At 41.5% G+C, this 22,354-nt stretch overlaps 2 protein-coding genes across 2 annotated transcripts in view; one reads left to right on the forward strand and one right to left on the reverse strand.

Annotated features, from left to right (window-relative positions):
* Nucleotides 1–52: 52 nt before the first annotated feature.
* On the forward strand, nucleotides 53–16,395 carry CRLF3 (cytokine receptor like factor 3). The gene is made up of 8 exons (XM_072881190.1): nucleotides 53–549; nucleotides 3,324–3,531; nucleotides 5,379–5,466; nucleotides 5,931–6,108; nucleotides 7,580–7,802; nucleotides 8,471–8,603; nucleotides 12,778–12,890; nucleotides 13,232–16,395. The coding sequence occupies exons 1-8, from the start codon at nucleotides 421–423 to the stop codon at nucleotides 13,483–13,485; spliced, it is 1,326 nt and encodes a 441-aa protein (XP_072737291.1). The 5' UTR covers nucleotides 53–420; the 3' UTR covers nucleotides 13,486–16,395.
* Nucleotides 16,396–20,305: 3,910 nt separating this feature from the next.
* Nucleotides 20,306–22,354, reverse strand: part of SUZ12 (SUZ12 polycomb repressive complex 2 subunit) — a 33,253-nt gene continuing 31,204 nt past the window's right edge. Inside the window, 3 exon segments of the mRNA XM_072881187.1 lie at nucleotides 20,306–20,793; nucleotides 21,133–21,212; nucleotides 21,753–21,951. Coding sequence (XP_072737288.1) covers nucleotides 20,448–20,793; nucleotides 21,133–21,212; nucleotides 21,753–21,951 — 625 coding nt within the window. The 3' untranslated portion in view covers nucleotides 20,306–20,447.

Consider the following 22,354-nt stretch of genomic DNA (forward strand, 5'->3'; position numbering starts at 1 on the left):
CGCCCCACAGGCGCGGTCACGTGCCGGCAGGGCCACGCCCGCCCCCCTCCTCGCCGCTGTCAGTCGGGGTTTCGCGCCGCGATGCGGAGAGGGGCGGCGCGCGTGACGTTGTGCGGGTGGCGCACAGGGCGCGAGAGGGGCCAAACTTCGCGGGACCGGCGGCGCCGCGCAGTGCGCTGAGGCGGCGCGGGGCTCTCTGGCGGCACGTGCCCGCCCACCGCCGTCGCCCTCCGCGCGCGGCCGCTCCAACGGCCGGTGCCGCCGCCCCGCCCCGCCGCCGCCGCGGGGCCGGCTCCCCGCCGCGCTTCCCGCTCCGCCCCGCGGGGCACGGCGCCCGGATGTGGGGCCCTTCCGGGGGCCAGGCCCGCCCGCCGCCGCCGCCGCCCCGCCCCGCCGGGTGCCTCGCCGCCGTGGCTGCCCATGGAGGCCGACGCTGAGGCCGAAGCGCGGCTCCTCTTGCAGGAGGCTCGGGAGAGCATCGAGGCGGCGCGGAGCTACCGGCGGGAGCTGGAGCAGCGGCTGCGGGGGCTGCACCAGGCGCGAAAGCAGGTGGGGAAGCGGGACGGGACGAGGCTGGGCTCTCCGGAGGTGCTCGCCGCCGAGCCCGGGAGGGGACGAGCGGCCGGCCGGCCCCGCCGCTCCTGCCTCCCCGGGGCTCCGCGGTTTGCCCGCGCCTCCCGCCCTGCGGGGTGTCGTTAGGCGGTGGCTCGGGTCGGGAGACCCGCTGAGCCTCCCCCCCGGCCCCAGCTCGGGGCGGCGGGTCCGCCCGGCCCCGGGCGGGGGGTGGCGGTCATCGGCGAGCCTCCCCCGGGGCAGCGGTAGTGCTCGGTCCTGCGCCTCTCACCTGGAGCCGTGTTCTTCTTTATAAGCCCGGTCTGCAGCGTGCGCGGAGCAGCCTGTTAGAGCTGGGATGGGGACGTGTAGGGAAAGGCGGGTGGAGGGAATCCCGCAGGACCTGGGGCGGATGGTGGCTGCGGTGACCCCGCGGGTTCTGTGCGCGCTTCAGGGACACCAGCGTGTTGGCTCTGTAGGTGCTGGAGATGGGGGGCTTGGGAAGGGACAGATGTAGAAGGTGTCAGGAAGGAAGGGGTGCGAGTTGAAGTCTGTTACTGAACTGAGCCTGGTTTTCTGGGATGATAAGGAGGTTTCCTAGGCGAGAATAAAGATGTCTAAAGGAATTACATTTTCTAAAGTAGTTGGGATGCTAAGTCTTACTTTATAGGGAGTGTCATGCTTGTCGTCTTCCCCTCACGTCTAAAAGATACCTGCCTAGGCGAGTTACGCTCTAGCTTGGTTGCTATCCTGAACTCTGCTGTCCCCATGCACCAAACTCCGTGGGTCACGTACTCTGTGGGTCACATATAAGTGTTGCCAGCATTCCAGGTTAGCTGGTTTTTCTGCAGCTGTGTACTGGAGCCAGAGGAGGGTTTTCATTGGGACTAGTAACCCACCCACTCTGTGCTGAAGATGCATGATAAGATACGCAAATGTGGGTAGGGAGATTGCAGAGAGCCAGTGCAGGACTGGCTTCTCTGCTAAGACATCCTCTAAGGATTTTAGTTTTTGCAGACTGGAACCAATGCCTTACTATCTTTGACTCAGCTCTGCAAGGGGTAAATAAGAAAAAAAACCCAAAAACAAACTCAGAAAATGTTTCTGTGGTGACCTGATCATTTTTCTGAAGCAGATTCCATTAGCATAGAAATCTGCTACAAACCTGCTAGGCTACTGTCCTGCTACTGAGTGAATGTGGGCGATCGCTATACATTAAATTAGTCATCTTCAAAACCACAAGCTGCTTAAGAAAAATAATTGTTCATGACCGTCTTTAATCCAAACCTTGTCATCTCAGAGCGTTGCCTGATAACGCATTGAGAGGGAGCCAGTTTGCCTTTCTGCAGTGCCTGCAAGTGCTTCGTTAGCTTACCTTTCTTTCCTGTTCTTCTCTGGGAGAATTTCTTTGCTTGTGTGCATGTTTCTGTTTTCTCTCTTTCCATCTTCAGGACCACACACTGTTTTGTCCACAAAGAAACAGGCATGCAACACACATCCAAGAATTCCCTGTGTCCAGAAGTGCTGAATGTCTTAGACTGGGGTTCAGATAGCGGAAGCTTTATTATCTGGGGACTGGTGGGCTGATGTGGTAGGAAAACCCCTTTAGATCACTTATGTTGCATCCTTTTCTTTTGGACCAATGGGACGCGATTTTCAACAAGCTTCATGCAGCTCTGTATGTTCAGGGACGTGCATTTCCTCTTCTGCGTAGCTAGTAGTATCTGTAATTCTGAGGCTGACTTGTTGAATTTGTATCTGCATGTAATGGAGGTAATGGGCTTAGAGAAGTGACTGTTCTGTCTTCCTCTGCCCCACCCCGTCACGAACCTAAATACTTCCTTTTTTTCTCAAGCATTGAAATAACAAGAGAAGGGAAACTGAGCTGGGTGGCAGCTGCAGCGCTTCATGAATATTACTTGAAGAGGAAATTTATTTTACCTAACCAGAGAACTTCCTGTGTTGGTTGTCTGTACTTCTAAAGATCTAGAAATTACGTGTAAGGCTGTGTGCATGTTGCAGCATTTCCTTGTGTGTGTGACTTAGAAAAGTTGTTCATAGGGAGATGTTTACTTCTGACTTTTGCATCTTTAGCTCAGGGGTGTTCAAATGCATTTTCTTCCCTAAAAGTCAGATTCAGCAAGTTTGCAAACATTTTAATTAGCACTTGTAGAACCTTCTGTGGTCTAGTTCTTCCAGAATCAAAACAGACTTGCTGTTCACGCTGTCCTGTAACCCTGGAGCACAGACAAATCAAAGGTGGCTATTTGAAAGAAAATTTAAAAGAAAGCAGCTTTACAAGGATTTTAAAAATCCAGTGAAGTGATAGGGCCTGGAAAAGTGCTTCTAGATAGTCTTCTAAAAGCCTGATATCTTTTTCTTTCCAGTGAGGATTACGTGTATATGATGGCAGAGGGGTTTTTGAACAGAATTACAGCAATTTTGGGAGGTGGTGGGGAGAAGACCTGCAGAGCATTCAGACTTTTCTGACAAGAAAAATTCTTTGATTGAAGTACACGTAACCCAATTTGTATTTCGCTTAGTTAATACGCTCTTCCCCTTGTCCAGGATAGTTTCTGTGCCTCCTTCCCTGCTGTACACATACTAAAAATGACTGCACTACTTTGTTAGCTGCCAGTGGTCCTTTTTTTAAAGCTGACTTCACAGGGAGCTTTTCTCCAGCAGATGCAGATGAGGTGGTTCAGAAAAAAAAAGATGTGCATGGCCTTTGCCTTTATCCTGAATCCTTCTTTCCTGTTACCTGAATTTAGATCAGAGAAAGTGCAACGTTGACCAGAGATGTACTTGAGCAACATTTTAATGATTTGAAAGGGACCCTAAAGAAGCTGTTGGATGAGCGACTGATGTCACTGCTGCAGGAAGTGGATGCTATAGAACAAGAGAGCATCAAACCCTTGGATGAATGCCAGAAGCTAATAGAGCATGGAGTCAGTACAGCCGATGATCTGCTCCGGGAAGGTAAGGCAGGACCTGATACTAAGTCTTAGCTCTACCTTCCAGTGTGTGTGTCTCAAAGTCTGGAATGTTCCTGTTATGTTCAGCATTTTGGCTCATTTTGGACTTCTCTCAAACCAAATGTTAAGAAGAGGTTAAAGTTGGGTAGATGTCGTGAAAAGCTTATCGATATTATCTTCTACAAATCCGTATTTTAATATTTCGCCCCAATCCTAGGGTGTACGTATGTCAGTGTAGCCTCTCCCTAAGGGCAGGAAGTATCTACTTTGGAAATGTCTCACTGCAGAGATGTCCTGCACCCCTCCACGCTAGAAAAAGGATTATGCCAGGCTACTTTGAGATAAAATACATCTTGGGTACCATAATAACAACATGTCTCTGTTGGTTGAAGAAAGTTATTTGTGTCTTAATGGAACAGCTGAAGTAAACAGATTATCTTTCCTGTTAAGTGTGATTATGTTCACTGTTGATGGGGAACATGAGGAATGGAATGGCCACTGTACGGGAAAAATTTCTCCACAAAGTCTAAGGATGAGGCAAACAAAAATAGACGTGTGGAATATTATTGTAAGGGCCAGTTTGTACCCTACTGATGCTAAATACCTAGCCAGAAAGGAATGTCACTCTTGACTGTTTTCCCCACACTGGAGAACCTACTGGGAGCATGTCTGAGCCATGAGTATGTTGGCAGTTTCCTTGCATTGTTCTCGTGTCTCAACTTTAACTTTCTTTCAACATGATCTCAGTTCTGTGAACTAAAGTGCATTGAGCAGTCTCCCACGGGTAGGAAATCTACCAGCTTCCACTCAGACGTGAGCTTTGCGCTTAAAGACCATGCTGGCTTGGTAGCTCTATGTCTCCTGTTCACAGGAGTAGTGACAATATTTAAGAATTAATTTGTTGGGGGTTTTTTTCTAGCACCACAACCTCTGGGACAGCTGGTAGTCACCTTGTTTTTATTTGAAGTCTCAAGTTACTGAATCACAGGGTGGTGGCAAAGATTGCCTGTGTTTCATACAAGTTTCTATCAGATCTCATGAGAACCTGAATAGCTGTGTGCTTCCTATCCTGTGGGTCACCATTCGCTCTGTAGCAGTAGAAGCATTGCTAAGTCATGTCGTCAGAATGAGCAGACGTTGCATCTGAGTCAGAAAGGAGTTAAGCCTCCGTAGTTATTAAATCTCCTGCTGCCAATTATGACGTATGCTTTTCTTTAGAGATTTGTAACGTTTGTAATCCTCCATTTGGAAAAGGACTGAGCTTGCTTATGTTGTAAATTACCATGAAGTCATCAGATAGGAGAATGGAGCATATGTCTCTCTAAGCTGAAGTGTGGGGCGCTACTTTATATGGAAAGCTTATGAAAAGATTTCTATTTATCTCAATGCTTTAATGCAGGGATTATTTCCTTCATTATGACAATAGTTACCATTTAGATTCTAGCAAACAGAAAATGATTGAAATTATTTTTTGCTTTTAAGCTCCTGCTTGTTTGTTTTCTGCTCAGTGAAGGTGCTTTGCTTTTTTCTTCCTCTAAAGCAGGTGGAGAAAGTGATTAATAATCCCGACTTCTGGCATCTGAGCCCAGTTCTGCTACTGTCTGAGACCTGAGGCAAATTATTACATCTCTTATGGGTGCGTCTACAGGAAGCTTTGAGAGCTTCAAAAGTTGCTAGATAGGCTTTATATTGTTAACTATAATTGTATTTTCTAGCTAAGAGTCTAGCAAAAGTGCTGAGAATGCTTCATGTTTAATTGGTTGTTCGTGTCAGAACTGGTGGTTCTTTGAAGCAAAGTATGCCTTTCTTGGATGTTTTCTCATTAGGAATATTTTTACCATTTGATTCCAGGAGAGAGTGCAGTCCATGGAGATGTGGGACAACAGAATGAGAAACTGTGCAGCTTTACAAAAAAAGCTTTACATATTCAGCTAGATAGGTAAGATACTGACACACTGAGGTGATCTGAGTCAGTGGCACATATGCTCTTCCTGTACAGGGGATCTTTTCTCCTTTGAAATGAAAGCTTTCCGCTCCATTGCCTTAAAAGATTCATTTGAGGTGTTACTGTCCTGTTTGTTTCGTAGCCTTTCATTGGGGCTGGCAGTCACAGAACGGAGTAGTTTTCAACCTCCATATGTTCTGTAGACATACAGGCTGTTTATTTGCGAACGATGAAACCACTTCTTGTGGAACAGCCTGTATTTCAGAGTATTTACTGAGAAACAGACAGTCTGGTTAGGGCTGAAACACAATGTTTTCTGAGTCTTTTAAGTTTGACATGCACATGCCAATTTCTGCAGCTGTTCTCTCTTTGCAAATCTGCACAGATTCAAGTGTATGGACAAAACATGAATTTGTAGAAGCTGGCCCCTTTCATTACAGCAAACTTTCCTTTCTCAGCTTACCAGAAGTGCCCTCCTTGGTTGACGTGCCTTGTTTATCTGCCCAGTTGGATGACTGCCTTCTCACTATATTGAAAGATCAAATATTCAGACATGGAACTGTGGCATCTCGCCCACCTGTACAGCTAGAAGAATTTGTTGAGAAGCCTGGAGGCATTTTAGTCCGATGGTGTAAGGTAGGTAAAATATCCTGGGTGAAAATCATTCAGACTTGAGTTTTGTTGAAAGAAACTGAAAAAGCCACTTGCATTCTGGGTTCTCTACTGCCTGCAAAGGAATAGTCCACTCCACTGTGTAGTTAGAAACTTCAGAAGATATTTTTATGGTAATGGCCTCATTTAAAGGCAAGGCAATCTAGTGATGTGGTTGGCGCTGGCAGTAACACTTGTGTGTTAGACTCTTGCTGTGGGACTCTACCTCCTCCCATCTGCAGGTGGAAAGGGCCGACACACTAATGCACCTCTGCCTCACGGTCTCTTTCCCTGTGTGTGGAAAAGTCAGGAGGGGCATCTGAAAACACTGCTACCCCTGCTTCCCATGCTTAAGCAAGTGCCAGGTACTGGACAAGCAGGAAACACCTCCTTCATATACTCTTCCCACTAAACAAATAAATAGTAGAGAGTAATCTATCTGTGATGCTGTTGTACAAACAGGACCAAGAAATCCTGGTGTGTGTGTTTCTGACAGGTGATTCGCACGTAGCCATTTGTGCTGTGGAACAGTGGTTCGTTTGTGTGGCAGTAACAGCCAAACACTCTCAGTGAGACTGAACTTCATTGCTGGGGTGATGCTTTTGTTCCCTTTGAAGATGCTTTCGCAGACCCAGAATGAGGCTGAACCTGTTCTGTTATGCTTTTACCCCTAAATGTGTTTGTGTTCTTAGGGAGATGCAGTGGCTAGAAAGAGAAAGTATTTTAATATTGGCATTAGCTAGTCAAGTAGCCTTTCTCTTCAATACACAAAAACTATTTTTGCATAAATCACTGCTGTGCTCTGATGTGGTTTAGTTGTTGGACAGCTCTATCCTCCTTGGCAGCATTAAACAAACTTTGGTTGTTCTAGCAATAGCCAGCCATTGGCCAGCCACTCTTACCTTGTAAAGGATGTGGACTCAGATTATAAAACCACAGGCGCTCTGATTTTCTGTGCTATAGAAGAGTTCCCTGAATCTGGTCATGCTTGAGGGATAGTGGAGCTTTGGGGAGGGGGGAGGTGGGCACAAATCTCTTTTGACTTAGAGATGTCAAAGAATTGGAAAACATTCCCTGGAACAGTTTATGAAGGATAATAGTGAATTTCCCTTGCTGTTAAAAACTGGCACTGAATTTCTTCTGCAAATTTGTCTTCAGCTTTTGGCTGAAGGATCTTGTCATATCTCTGCTAGATTGAAGAGCCTTCTGTTAAATGTTTCTTCTCCTATAGATCCTTTTAAACTGTGAGCAAATCATTCTTATACTTCTTTTTGTAATAGTTGGTTCAGACACTGATTTCACTTTCTAGAAGGCATGCTTTCTGCTCTTTAATACCTTGTGACTCTGAATCGCCTTTGACAGCCTGCAGTACTATACTAATATGTGCTACTTCAGGGGCAAAAGAAAAAAAAGAGGGGGTCCTTTATTAACGTTTTATTACGTTATGTTTCTCTAGGTGGATGATGACTTCATACCACAAGATTACAGACTGCAATATCGTAAGAGTACTGCCAGTCACTTTGAAGATGTATATGTCGGCTCGGAGACAGAGTTCATAGTGCTGCATATTGATCCTAATGTTGATTACCAGTTCAGAGTCTGTGCCCGAGGAGATGGACGGCAAGAGTGGAGTCCATGGAGCGTTCCTCAAATCGGCCGTACCACGCTAGTTCCCCATGGTACTGTTTTGTTGCCGTTCATCTTCATCTTAAGCCCATGTCATCAGTGCAGCGCTCCTGAAGGTCTATAGCTGAATGACTTACGGAGCTACTTTTTGTATGATGATGGGGTGTCCTCAGCTGTTATGTATGTGTATAATGTATGATGAACTATCCTTTCGTCCTAGAATTTATTCTTTGCTTCGTAGTGACACTTAGTGAGCCTTTCCAGCAGGTCCTCATTGCTTAGCCTTGGAAAGCATCAACGAGCCAGAAGTGAGGCATTTTTCTTCCTTGTCCCTCACCCCTACCTCAGCATTGTTTGATGACCTACAGTCACGTAACAAGCTCTTATCTTGGAGAGAGAAAAACCTAAATTTTCTCTTCACTTGCAAATTTTTAAGGGCAGTGGGTCATGAAGGTTTTCCTTTGCCTACAATATGACTTCACAGGGATCGCAGCAAAGAGTGAAATTCTGGTGAACCCTGTGAGCTGGGAAATATTTTTTGTAATTGCAAACGATTTGAAAAATAAATCTCTCCATCAGAAGAAGGAACAACCAGCCCCTGTTCTTAACATAGCTTAAGCTTCATATGAGGTAAACTGTGGACATTGCGACTGACTTGATTTTGCACAGACAGTAGCTAGTCTAGTTGAGGTTCACGCTGCTTTTTTTTTTTTCTTTGAAGAATGGACAACTGGTTTGGAGGGTTACAGCTTGAGCAGTCGAAGAAACATAGCACTTCGAAATAATTCTCAGTCATGCGGTGTGCTCTACTCCAAAGCTCCTACTTATTTCTGTGGGCAAACATTAACATTCAGGCAAGTACTTTCTGGATAGCTGTTGTCTGGTGCATCTCCTGTGAACCACGCTTCCTTCTCTAGTCCGTTACATCTGAATTGTATGTAAACCTGAGTCATGATGCATGTTTGAGTTTTACATCAGCTCAGCCCCAGTCAAGGTAGCGTGTGTGTGTGAAGTCTGAACTTGGTTCTCTTTACTTCTGCTTCCCGGCTCTTCAGGAAAACACCTGATGTTTTTGTAGGACCTGCGCCTATCTAAAACAGAGACAAGACTGAACTCCTGGAGGGTGGTAAATTATAGCCCATGCTGAGCAAATCTGTGGAATGTTGAACTTCCTCAGGTTTTGTAGCAGCTGTTACTGGTTGGTCAGAAGTCAGTGGAGGCTTGCCATTGATTCTTTTTAACCTTGGGTCAGTGATTTTTTTCCTTCCCAGACTATGCACATGCTTTGATGACTTTGGACATGAAAACATTATATGTGCTGTTGGGACAGGTAAGGATGGCAGTCTGGCACTGATGTCTTTAACATCTGAGATAATTAGTGCTGATCAGACTATGGCTTGAAACTGGCATTAGAAACTTTTGAGTGGAGAAGGGATCTTGTGAAATGCAAGCTTTTCATTTGACACAGAATGCGATTAAAAACCTTGGCAGCTTTGGTGCCTTTAGTCCTGTCCCTGAGATGATGCTGTTTAACGGGGTATGAGGAGCTTCCTTGTGGATACATCAGTTGTAATTACAGACCTCAGAGACTCTGAAGCTTTATTCCATCTTTCCCTGATTAAATAAAACTACTTGCTGTACAGTAGGCAACCCCCAAAGGCAATTTAAGGGGGTTGTTCATGATATTTTTGTAACTTATTCCATGGTGTTTCATTTATCCCTTCCTGATAATGAATTATCTTAACATTAGATGGTTGTAGTATGAGGATATATTCAGTTGCCCTGTCTGAGATGGGATAAAAAGATCTAAAGCTTTCATTTGAAATCTGTTGCTAGATTTAACATCTCTTGGCTCAGAAATGCCTGTGAAATTAAAGGCAGAACTTTGAGGTTTCCCTTGGTTCTCTTTCAGGCCAATGCCTTTTATCTTTTTTTATTGGTAACACATGAAAATCTTTTGCTTTACATTTTGGTAATGTGGACTCCTCTCCAAGAGGAGATTATTTCAGGATGGCAGAGCACTAACAAGCACATGTCCACAAGAACTGTAGTGACACGACTCTTAAGATTGAAGACAACCTCAAAAACCAGTTGTGTTCCTCTTCCAAGGTCCAAGAGTAGCTTCCTGTTTGAAAGTGTGTGAGATTTTCCTGAGCAGGGAGATGTAGTACTTGGCGCTTGGCTTTCTCCATCTGTTGAAACAAAAGTATATTCACAAGGGGATAAGTGGCTTGCAGAGCAAAACAAATAAGCAAGGTTCACGTTACAGATGTTTGTGAAGCAGCTTTGTATTATTTTTGTGCGTTCAGGACACAGGCGTACCTCATCAGTGAAAAGTGAAGCTGTGATAAATGCAATGCTTTGTATCTGCTTTTTAAAGATAGACTGCTTTAGTTACCCTCAGAGGTAGGGCATTTGGACAAGTTGTAGGAAAACATCATTGCTTTAGGTCAAGACGCATCCTGTTTCTTTGCAGCCTTCAGGGAGCTGCCCTTAGGAAAGGGAACATTTCTCCACAGTGACCTGCTCTGCAGCTGTCTCTAAAGCTTTTGCTTGCAGTGGGGAGCCACAGTCAGTCTGGCCAGGCTGGTGACTTGGGATCATGCAGCAGACGCTGTATGAAGATCACGCTGACTTTGTCAGGAACCCACCACAACTCTACTGACAGCTGTTACAAAGGAAGCGCATGTGATCACCCACAGATTTACTTCTCTGTGCTCCGGGACAAATGGAAACTGGCGGTGCTTGAACTGGTTCAGTGTCTGTATGCTGCAGTGACAAAGGCAAGGTTTTGCTCTGCAGCATTGGAAGTGGTGAGAAGGGATTCAAACAGTGTCCCACTGAGCATTGTTCGTACCATGTATTCTGTGGGCTTTTTAAAATTTTAAGTCCCAGGGATCATAGAGGCTGGAGAATAACTTTGTTAATGTGATAGGAAAAATCAGCCTAGTAGAGCAAAGCTTAGGAGATTGTGCAGTGATGCTCTGTACTGTACTTAGGCTGTTTGTCTTGGGCTGGTTATTAATTGCTGAAAAATCAAAACTTAGTAAGGACAGGAACGGTGATCTATACCAGATCCTGGTCCTCTTCCCTATGCATTCGAGAGGGGGAAAGCCACTGCAGAATTATAGGTTGGCCAGTGTCTTGGGCACTTGGGTTGTGCTTCCTTTTTATGGTGTAAGGAAGGCTTGGCTCTTTCCTACCTTGCATTAGCATGCAGCCCAGTCTGCTCTCTTGGAGTAAGGGCAGCGGTGTAGGTAGGGTAGCCCTGATGCTGGAAAGCCTGGGTGTGATGAATACAGGAGTGCATGATAAAAATGTGGCCTCCGCCTGGATTCAGTGTGGATGCCACTGAGAGCGCCAAACCTAAAACGTTCGGCTGGTCCTAGACAGACTCTTGTGTAAATGCTTCCACTCTGGGTGTATCATCGCTCCTCCCTCACAGTATTCGCTGTCCTGTTACTTGTGTGATGGTTTTTTCTTCCTACTGCTGCTGGTCCAGGTTATCTTGACAGTGCTCTGCAAAAGGGGTCTATATAAAGGAGCAAGCAAGCGTGGACACAGATTGACGTGATAGAATTCCTACTTTTTAATGGGTTTATAATTATGCATTTTTGTTCATTCTTGTGACTGTACAAACACTTACTTCCAATGCAAAACTCGGGAAAAGCTCCCTTAACTAGGGATGGAATGAATTGTTACCTAAGCACAAAGGCTTTACCTCTCAAGTTTACAGATAAATAGCTGTTTATAAAACTTCACCAGTAACTCAGGCAGAGTTTAAAATCTAAAGTAGAGTACCAAAATGAATTTAAAATCTCATTCAAAGTTGTTTTGGGAAAGCATTGTGGATCACTTCCAATTAAAAGCTTCTTGGATATTTAATTTTTTTTTTTTTTGCTTTACAGCACAAGGCTTTTGCTATCTTAGTGACATCCCCAGGGGACTGAAAAACCTAATGGAGTACAACAGTAAAACATGGTTCCAATTTTATCTTCCCTGTTTGTCTTGAAAGGGTTAACCCCTTGTGTGCCAGTCTACTGCCCAGTTTAATTTCCAGTTCTTAAAAACTTCTGCTGAAGTTTTTCTGTTGTTTGGCAACAACCCCGTATCAGTGCTGCTCTTTCTCTCAAGCTGTAATGAAAATAACTACTGTTTTACTTTCTAGAAAAGACCATCTCAGTTTCCCGAGTCACTCGGGCTCTCTCTAAAGTATGATTTAGCACCTTTGAGAGATGGCAGTACAAGAGAAAGGACTCAAATACAGAAGAGTCCTTCAGTGTACAAACTGCGCAGCCTCACTCAGCTGCTAGGGCCCAAAGGGACCTGTGTCCCAGGTCGTTTGCACAACTTGTTTGCTTTTTCTTTGGAGATTCTTTCCCAGGACCAAAATCCTAAATGCAGCTGAGAAGCCAGACTTGTAAATGCTCTTCTAGGCATTACTGTTTTTAATGTCCATTTGCACCAAGCTGATTTATTAAAACAAACAAGAAACCCCACACACACGCTCCCAAACCCAACAACGCACCACCACCAAAACACATCAACCTTCTGCCCCACCCCTTTACAGCAGAATATAGCAGGACTCAAAAAACCCCTGTTTAAGTCATGCTTATTACATACTTGCTGAAACTACAGCCGTCTTGCCATAATATGTGGTGTTGACCAGTAATCTGGTATAGGTGATTGTAGTTTTGTATATACCAGTTGTTTCAGACAACTGGAAGTAATTTCAAAAGACTCTAAGCTGTGACAGTGGAGAATTTTATTAAATAGCAATGAAAGTTTACAGGAAGCAGATTCATGTTTTGTACAGATTAACACTTAGAGTATTGCTCAGTGGCACTGTTGGGAAAGCTGGTAGGACTTCCGGTCATTCAACAGCAATCTCCCCAAAAGGTTTGATGAATTTGTTGAAAGCCCTGGAGCACAGTACAGAGGTCTGGTATGACAGGGTATTACTGTCTGGATTTCATTGTATGTTTTGATTTAGAGCTTCAGGGTTTGACTTAACTTTTTGCTTGGTAGAATTGAAACTGTGGGACAGCCAGACAGACGAGACAGCCTAGGAGTGTGTGTGGAGCAGCAGAACGGCTATGATTCTTTGCAGCGGGATAAAGCTGTGTGCATTAGCACAAATGGTGAGTCTGAATCACATAATTGAAGAATGTGATCTTTTTTTTCCCCCCCCTGCTTCTTTCCCCAAACCCATGGCCTCCACTTCTTTGTATCCCTGGATCATATATGAGCACCTTAATCCACCTTTTATGTACACAGTTTGTGCAGTTAAAATCTCTGGTGAGGTCACAGGTCTCCTTTTTCTGCTTGCAGTTATTGCAACCTCTTTGATGTGATGAAAAAGAACATTGGAGGGTTGCTTTCCATTTCTATTTGCCTGCAAAAAAAATAGGGAGACATAGTATTGTGCATGTTAGTATGTATAGAAAGTGAGAAATAATGTTTGATATCCTGACTGTTTCAGGGGCAGTATTTGTAAATGGAAAAGAGATGACAAACCAACTGCCTGCTGTTACTTCTGGATCGACTGTGACGTTTGACATGGAAGTTGTGCAGTTTGGGCCTTCCAGCAACGAGGGAGGAAACTTCAAGCTTAGAGTAACCATTAGCTCTAACAACAGAGAAGTGGTCTTTGACTGGGTACTTGATCAATGCTGTGTCTCTTTGTATTTTGGATGTTCATTTTCATACCCAGGCTGGAAAGTTTTGGTGTTTTAGCAGCGGGTGAAGGGATTTTTGTTCTTGCTATAAAGTGTGATGTTAAAACCTGAGTTTCCAGCTGTTTGACATCAACAATCTGTTAACAAAAACATGTCTTTATACTACTTGAACTCCACTATATTGTACTTCCTACTGGATTCATTTAAAAAAATAATTGTGAAACATTGGATTTGTTACTCTGGAAAAAGTTAGAAACAGGCATTTGCGTAGGCAGATTAATTTAAGCAGTCCGTAAGACTTCCCTTTTTTCCTCCAGACTTGATTTTTGTCAGTATTTCATTGTACTCTAGTCTCAGGGTACGTGTGTTGTGTGGAATTAACTTTGCTTAATGCTGCTGTAGCCTGTAAACATTTAGGGGGGTGGAGGGGTGGCAATGGACCAAAGTTTTATTTATATCACAAAAGAGCAAAGTATTTAGAGCAGTGATGTCCTACTATGCTTCCTTGTACACAATGCTGCCTTAATAGTATGAATGGATAGTGGGTTCTGGATGCAACAGGAATTTCTTCCATGCACGGTACTGTTCATTCCTCCAGAGCAAGGATGTCTGAGCCATAATGTCTGTTTAAGTATGTAACTAGTCTGTTAATATCTCACTTAAGTGCCTTATTTCCAGATACTTCTTGAACTGTTTTCTGTGTTGTCACTTGGAATATATTTTCTAGAGTAGTTGCATGGTGATGCTTACATCAATGCAGATGTAAAAACTAGTCCAATACCTAGACCAGGACGGTTACCCTTATCTGCTCTGAATGTCTTCCCTACTTAGAATTTACCATGTAGCCTATGTCAGAGCAAGTCTTAGCAATTTAGTACTTAGGCATGACATGCAAATGGCACCTATCATTCCTCACAGAGCTGTTCTAAGACTTAGAGACAACCTTCTTTCTGTTGTCCAACAACAGAGACAAGGGATTCCTGGAAATCCCAGAAAGCTACTTGGGAACACCTTGCATTCACGTGCAATAGTGCAGGTTTATGGTCCAAGCGCTGGGGATGAACTAGGCCACCCAAGCAAGCTGGGACTGCTGCTGGAGATCCACCTTGGGAGATAATGGAGATGGGCTTTGGGTATGGGCTTAAGGCAGACCCCACTGGCACAGATTTAACCTGTGGCAGTCAAAATGGAGCAGATGGTAGTAATTTAGCTTTCCTGCATGTAGCAGGATGGGATAAGAAATTATTATGAATAATTGACTTTGAATTCAGAAGTTACATAAAGTTACCACTATTTTCCCTAAGGAGCAACTAAGATTTAGAATGAGCTTATCAAAGAGAGCCTATTGCTGGTCAAAAGATTGCAATACTACTGGATTTAAAGAATATTTTAAAGTAACACTCACTGAGGGCCTTAAAAGGGACTTTCTTACCTCAAGTTCAATTAAAATTAAATATATTTTAGCATAAGTTAGAATAGCAGTATTTTTATACAACCTAGACAATCATTCTGCCCATTTTCTTTCAGTGTCAACGTGCGACATTAGCCCTCTATGCTAGCGTAAAGAGAGCTTAATTTACATTGGATTACTATCTCCCATACTCACATTGTCAATACAAGAAGATTAGTCACCTGCCTGCCTTTTTTTTCCCCAAGCATCTGTCATAGGGGTACATGAATTTCAGAAGAGGAGAAAGGTGGTTGATATTTATACCATTTACCAGGAAAAAAAATTGTGACTAGATTCAGATGGATGCAAAGAACTTGCACATGGTAGAATTGGGTTGGAATTTATTATAAGACATGAAGTGAGGAAGACTGGACACCTGCAGGTAAGATAATCCAGTGTTAGCAAGAAAAAGCTTGCAGAATTCTGTTTTTCAAGCTTAACTATTTCACTGTTAAGGATTAAGAGAATACTAGCTTATCCTGTACTTTCAGTGTTCCTTTGAATTATCCTTTGAAGAGTATTTTCAATACTTTATAAATATGGTTCTTTTCCTATAGCCAAGACTGTTCAGTAGATGAGCAAACGGTAAAACTGTAGAGAAGGTCAGGCTGGCACTCCAGCTAACAGCCAACTTAAATCTTGCTCCACTTAGTAGTGCTGGTAGCTTTACTTACACACTTCAGGTGTCAGGTACTAGTTGTAACTTAGTACTTTTACCATGGAAACGAAAATTGTGAATATCTACACTTCTGAGGTACCGATGGGTCAGGTACCTTTCCATCTGCTTTTGGAGGGGCTAGTCAGACTATTGATTCTGCAGGATATTCAGTCGCATATTAGAAAATAAAGCTTAAGCCTTGAATTCAGGTACTTCCAGAGATGGTAATGCCTTGTCAGTTTGTTCAGAATATACATACAAAGCAGCTTAAGATGACTGTGAAGGGCCACAGGAGGCCCCTACTGCTCCCCTTGAGAGCTGAGGATGGCAATAGAAACAGTTTTTTCTGACTTCAGTCTTTAGCTGTATGTTGAACAAGGGCAGCTTGCCAATGTTGGGTTGTTTTTTTGGTGGTGTTGTGTTGGGGTTTTTTTGTTTGTTTTGTGTTTTTGTTTTTTTTTTAACTTAGCATAAGCCTAGCTGTCCAAATTGCAAATTAGGTACTGTTCAGCCACCTCTTAGGGTTGCATCTTTTAAACCTGGGAGGGGTGAAGAGTCTCAGGGCAAGAGACCTGAGTAATAAAGTAACAAAGTATGCAAAGAATCAGAAGAGGCTTGAATTAAAAAGGTTGAAATTCTGTTCTTCCGCAGCAGAGTTCAGCTAGATAGAAAACTTGACACTTCCTTTACAGTTTTTCACATCTAGCTATTGGAGCCTTGCAAGCAACAGTGTTAACTGCTTATGAAATCCAGTCCTGAAAGTTGTTTTCTTAAGCTAGTACATTCACTTACCTCAACTAAGACTTATGTGTCAAGTGAAATTTGAAATTTTTTAAATAAAGTTTTATCCCTCAACTGTGTATGGTCTAATAAATTATTTATTGGGGCATAAAGCTGAGCATCACTGCATTCTTCTAACAAAGAAGATAAAAAATGTATTCTATAGCACTGCAGCCATCTTTAAGAGCTTTCCCCCTCCCCCCCCCCTTTTTTTTTATTATTTTCATGTTCTGTCCCTCAGAAGTCCCAAACAATTTTTTTTCAGGTTTCTTTCTTGTCCACTTACTTTTAAAGTAAGTGCAGATCTTAACTGGTATCTCTTGCAGAAATAATTTTCCTCCTTTTTAAAAAATTAGTTACAGCATCTGTAAACTACTTCCCTCAATATTCCGTCACAGCTAATTTGTCTCTATTTTACTGTTCCCAGCTCCTTACAGTTGCATTAGATGGTGCAACTCTTATAGAGAGTAGTTTTTGGCCACCATTACTGAGCAAGAAGCAGAGGTATTTAATTCCCTTCAAATAAAGTCCATGTTGAACTAACACACAGCTTTGCTTTATTCCCTTAGTTCTGCTTTACCTGCAGACTGTTCCATTTCCTTGGTCTCTTTTAAAGGAAAAAGAACTTGTGAAACCAGTAAATAAGGTTGCTGAGATAGTAGCTTTCTCTCATAAATACACCATTCATATGAAGAACCTTCTTCATGATAAGATATATCTCCTGAGTATCTCTCCTAAAGAGCGCATCTTGAGTCTCAAATCAAGCAACTTAAGAACAGCAGATATCAGAGTCACAGAAGGCTGACTTACCTACTTCATTCAAAGCTCTTGTTCTCTCGGCTGTGAAAGCATGCAGTATCAGATTTATAACCAGGATCTGGTCCAACAGGAATACCTTCATTCAAGCACTGGTTGACGATGGCACCAAACTGTTCTGTGAATTAAGAAATACTTAACTTTGAACAATAGTGTCAAAATTGTCCTCACAGAATGGCTCCTGCATTCTCAAAGGTAAAATCAAATTGCTGGTTTGGGGTGGGTTGTATGGTTTGGGGGTTTTGTTTTGGTCATTAGTGAAGTAATCAGAACAGTTCAAATTATTTTCTTCAGTCCAGGCAGTGAATCTTTACCCCACCCCCAAAAAACTCAAGGACTACATTCAAGACACAGTCAAAGCAACATACACTTAAGGTTAACAACTTAAATGCATCTAACAATTTTGAATATAGTATTTAATGCACTGAATTAAATATTCAAGTCATATGATAGGTTCCAACTTGGGGTTCACCAAATACAAAAAACATCATAAAAATCTGCCATGAACATATTAAAGACTAGATTAGAAGAACCTTGCCAATTTGAGAGACAAAAGCATACTGGACAACTGCAGTCTGAAGTCAAGTTTACAGAATCCAGCTGTCAGATCCTGTATTTCAGTATCTGAATTATATTTAACATGGAAAAAAGTTTTCAATGTCTGCTATTCAATAGTCACTATTTGGCCAAGCAGTGCAATTCCTTACTTGTTTTGTTCTGTAGTACCTGGAGTATCCATCCTCTACAGTCCCAGAGCAGCACTATTTTAAACTGATATCGATTTAAACTTTGCTCCAAATAAACTAAATATCTTGTAAAATCTGTTTGAAACATTAAGTGCTTGCATGTAAAAAACTCACAAGTCTTACTTTTATAACTGACAAGTGATATGTTTCATTTTTCAGTTATATAAATTACAGTTCTAAACAGTAATACACAACTTACAGATGTATCTCAAGTATTCAGTTCTGCCCCCTAGAAAGAATGAAAGTTTTTACAATCTAGCTAAAAACCTGGTAATTTATGGAGACACCTTCAATATAACAAAAAGACTGGACAGAAACTTAGCTACCTTTATAACAACCTGGCAAAGGAAGAACATGTATCCAAATTCTACAAGACATGCAGAAGAAAAGTTTATACAAGGTACCGCTTGCGGCCTTTCTGCATGCACACAAAATGACTGGACAACCATCATGGCAGATTTTGTATTACTGAACTTTATGTACAAAAGCCGATTTCAAATAAAACATTTTAATGTAAAAACAATGGTTCATTTAAACAACTGAACTGGTTTTGGGTTTTTTTGTTTTTGTTTGGGGTTTTGTTTTTACATCTACTGTACCATTCAAATTTTTTTTAACCAGCTTACATGATATCTTCAAAATCTATTAAAGGTACATATAGAAAAGGCATCTTTATAAATAGAAAACAAAGGGATTTTTTCAGCTTTTATTATAAATTGACATGACATACAAAGTTTACTGGACAGAAGTAATTTCATTACTATTTTTGGGGGGATCACCAACTTTTTGTGCAAACAATGCTAGCCTTCTTTTAAGCATTAAGAGCATAACTGCTTAAGAAATGACATAAGCAATAATTCTAGAACTACATCTCCCCTAAAATAATCTATTTTTTTACATATGTGCACAGCTTTAGCAAATTAAAGCCAGAGAGAAATGCTTGATGTACTATCCAGAGGCATAATTAGAGTTTGCTAAAACTCAGAGAGCTGGCAAATTCAAGAAGTTTGTAATGAAAGCTGCAGTTTCCCTCTTTCCTATTTTGTACACAAAATCAGTGACTAAGAACTTAATACTGGATGACAAATCACATCCACACCATTAGTTAAATAGTCTCACAGTTAAACACATCTTAAGGACCATCAAAATCAGTATTTACATTTTATAAATTTCTGAAGACACCATTAGAAAGCTTATATACCCCTTAAACAAATAGGGAACTGCATCTCATGGTGATGGAATGAAATAAAAAATTAAAAATACCTGTATTTACAGCAGCATTGTTCCTTTATAAATAAAGAATATGAAAAATGCAATATTTTAAGGATAATAAAAAATTGAGGTGATGTCACTCAACCACAGTGCTTGCTGGAATAAACCCTTCGGTGCTGATACTGTACCAGTAGTGAAACCACTTTCCATTGGAAAAAATCTGTAAACGTATGCATAAAATGTGTTAACAGCAGTGCAAAACTGCTCAAATATAGTTTAGTCAGCATCTTAGTATCTGTATTGAATACAATACATCACAGAATACTTGCATAAGAAGTGCAACACATTTTCTGGTCCAATTTTACAGTGCATTTTTCCCTCAAGAGTGGCATCTCGAAAGCCAAAGCTAAACCTATGGCCTGGACTTGCAGTCTGTACTCAGGCAAAACAGCAGGCATAAACTTCAAAAGAAGTTAATCGACGTAATGCCTACATACTGACTATAGACTCTCGGCTTTAGCATGGCACACTATGATGTGGAACCCCAGTAAAAAGGGTTTACATCAAATAGTTTGTGTAGCTGTGTAAATGTGTAATAAAAATATAAAGGAGCTAATGTTCAAGTTTAAAATGGTACACTGGGTGATCAATACATCAGAATTATCCACGAAAACCAAACTGCTGGTAACCTCAAAAAGCCAAGGTGGTACTTGACTGTGTCTGTAACATGAAAAGCCAAGATCTTTCCAAACAGGCACAAGACAAAGGAAGTGCTAAGTTCGCCAACTTTGATAAATTTTGTGTAAAAAAATTAATTTGTAATTTATGATCAATTGATAAATGATTTCAAATACAAGGATCAAGGTTAAACTTTAAATAGTGAGACGTTATTTTCACAAAAAGCTAACTGGAGAATTTCTAAATAAGAAAAGCAGAAACTGTATCCCAATCCCCTTTCCCCAATGTTTCACAACTTCATGGTAGGAAAAACAGCCAGATACAGATGCAAAAATCTTAATATGAAAATGGTTTTACATATACTTAAATTATGTAAATTCCATAAAGTTCTTAAGACACTAATTACTAAAATTACAAAAAGATTTTCATATTGCTCTTCATGCTCAAACTCTTAGAATATTGTCATTACATCACCAAAACTGATATACATGTAGTACTTGCATAATTAACTGAATAGAAACCCTGTTAAAACAAATATCCTTGTTGAAATCATTTATTTCCATTCCACAGCAGTGCCTGTTTGGAATCTCTGTATTTTTGTGTGTAATTCTTTATAGAGCTCATGCACCCTAGAATGTCACTTCAATGCTTGTCCGTTGAATGGCATTTGACTTTTGACTTCAGAGCTTTTGTTTCTTGCTCTGTTTTGTGACACCTGAGATGCTATCCATTTCTGAAATTCTCTCTCTCATATTATTTTCACTATATCCATTTGTTGTCCCACTTTGTTCCTCAGAAGATTCCTCATCCGTTGGGGAGGCTGATTCTCCTTTCTCTAACTTCTGCTGCATCTCTCGGAGCCTGGCAACAGCTTTGTCTATTGACATTATGCTGATGAGGTTAAAGTCATGCATGCTGACCAGATGTAGCATAAAGTTTCGACACAAGTTCTTCTTAATTATTTTTTGTCCGTAATTTTCAACAAACAGCATACAGGCATGATTCATTTGATTGTCAGCAATAAACCTGTCAAATTAGAAAGCCATCATTATGCAAGTAAACATTTTCAAAAACAAAAAGATACCCTACAACATGGTTTATCAATGTAACTGCATAGACCATCTATTACATAGTCTCAACATCTGCTATGGTTTTTCTTTTCAAAGCCTTAGGGCTACTAAGCACAAGAACATTTTTTAGAAACTTAAACAGTCAATAGCTCGTTACCAAATTATCCTTTAATGATCCTTTCCTAAACAACTGAGCTAAGTGAATTTTAAGTGCTTAGTGAATTGCAATGCAAAATGGTCAACCAAATCTATACCATAATTTATTTGTATCAAACCTAAGTTTATAGTAACATACCCGTGCTTCATAACATGAAGATTCCATAATTTCATCACTTCCTTCTCTCCTTCGTTAACATCAGAAAATTCTTCAATTTGCTGGAGAGATAAAGGATTGGGAAAAAGGACAGGAGAAGAAACAAACACACGCATCAGAACTGCATGTCTGCCCACAAGTAGTGAAAGCATGCAAAATTCAACTTATGCCACCTATACATCACAGAAATAACTACTGCTGAAAATTCAGGTACTGCAGCCAAAAAGGTCAGAAAAAAGTTGTGTCATGTAGAGACCTGTGATGATACATTACTTCCATATTATATACACACACCACTGTGTATTCCTGTGATACCAGCATCTCCTCTTTTGAAGGAGAAAACCAGCCACAAACAATGAAAACATATTAGGACCCATGTGGACTGAGCTAGCTTTGCAACTAAAGACATAACTTGAAAATACAAATTTTGATTCCATGAATTTCTATCATTAGTATCTCAGCATCACAGAATTTTCTACTTACTCTTAAACTAAATGCATAATTTTCACAATACGTCCCTGTTTGTTCCCTACAACAACTGCAGACCATCTTTTAAAAACCACAGTTCATTTAAAATAATTTTGTATAAATGGAGTAGTTACAGTAATGGTTTTCTCCCGTAGCCATTCAGGGTCCTTTTCATCCTCACTGTCTACTTCCATTTCTTGTGGACGGAGAGGTAAACACGTGTCACTGTGGAAATATAGCCGATTGTGCCCGCTGCTGTATGTTCGCTGCTGTTCTACTTCTCCATCTTCAGATTCAAGAAATTCTGACATACTTGCTTTCGTACGCTTTGGCCTAGCAGAAGGAAAAAAAACCAAAACAACTAACTGCTTTCAACCATCATATCAAATACGCAAATACTAAGACCTGTAATTGATTAATACAAATTATTCTTTTAAGCTCTAGCTTGCAAAAGTGTTGGGGGTGGGAGGTGGGAGAATCACCAACAGTGAAATAAAACCCATTAAAACCCAACATCCCGTTCCAACCCACACTCCACCTTTTGGGGAAGAAAAGTTTTAGGATAAGGCAGTTAAAAAAAGTTACATCATTATGAATAGATATCTCACTGAAAAGATGTAGAAAAATCACAGGCAAAGCTATCATCCTTCAATAACATTTTATTTAGTCATAAACCACTGTACTTTAATGATAGTGAAATTTAACACTGTTTATGCGCACCTACAGATTTACAAAT

The sequence above is a fragment of the Ciconia boyciana genome, chromosome 16, assembly GCF_034638445.1.
Source record: "Ciconia boyciana chromosome 16, ASM3463844v1, whole genome shotgun sequence".
Lineage (NCBI taxonomy): Eukaryota > Metazoa > Chordata > Aves > Ciconiiformes > Ciconiidae > Ciconia > Ciconia boyciana.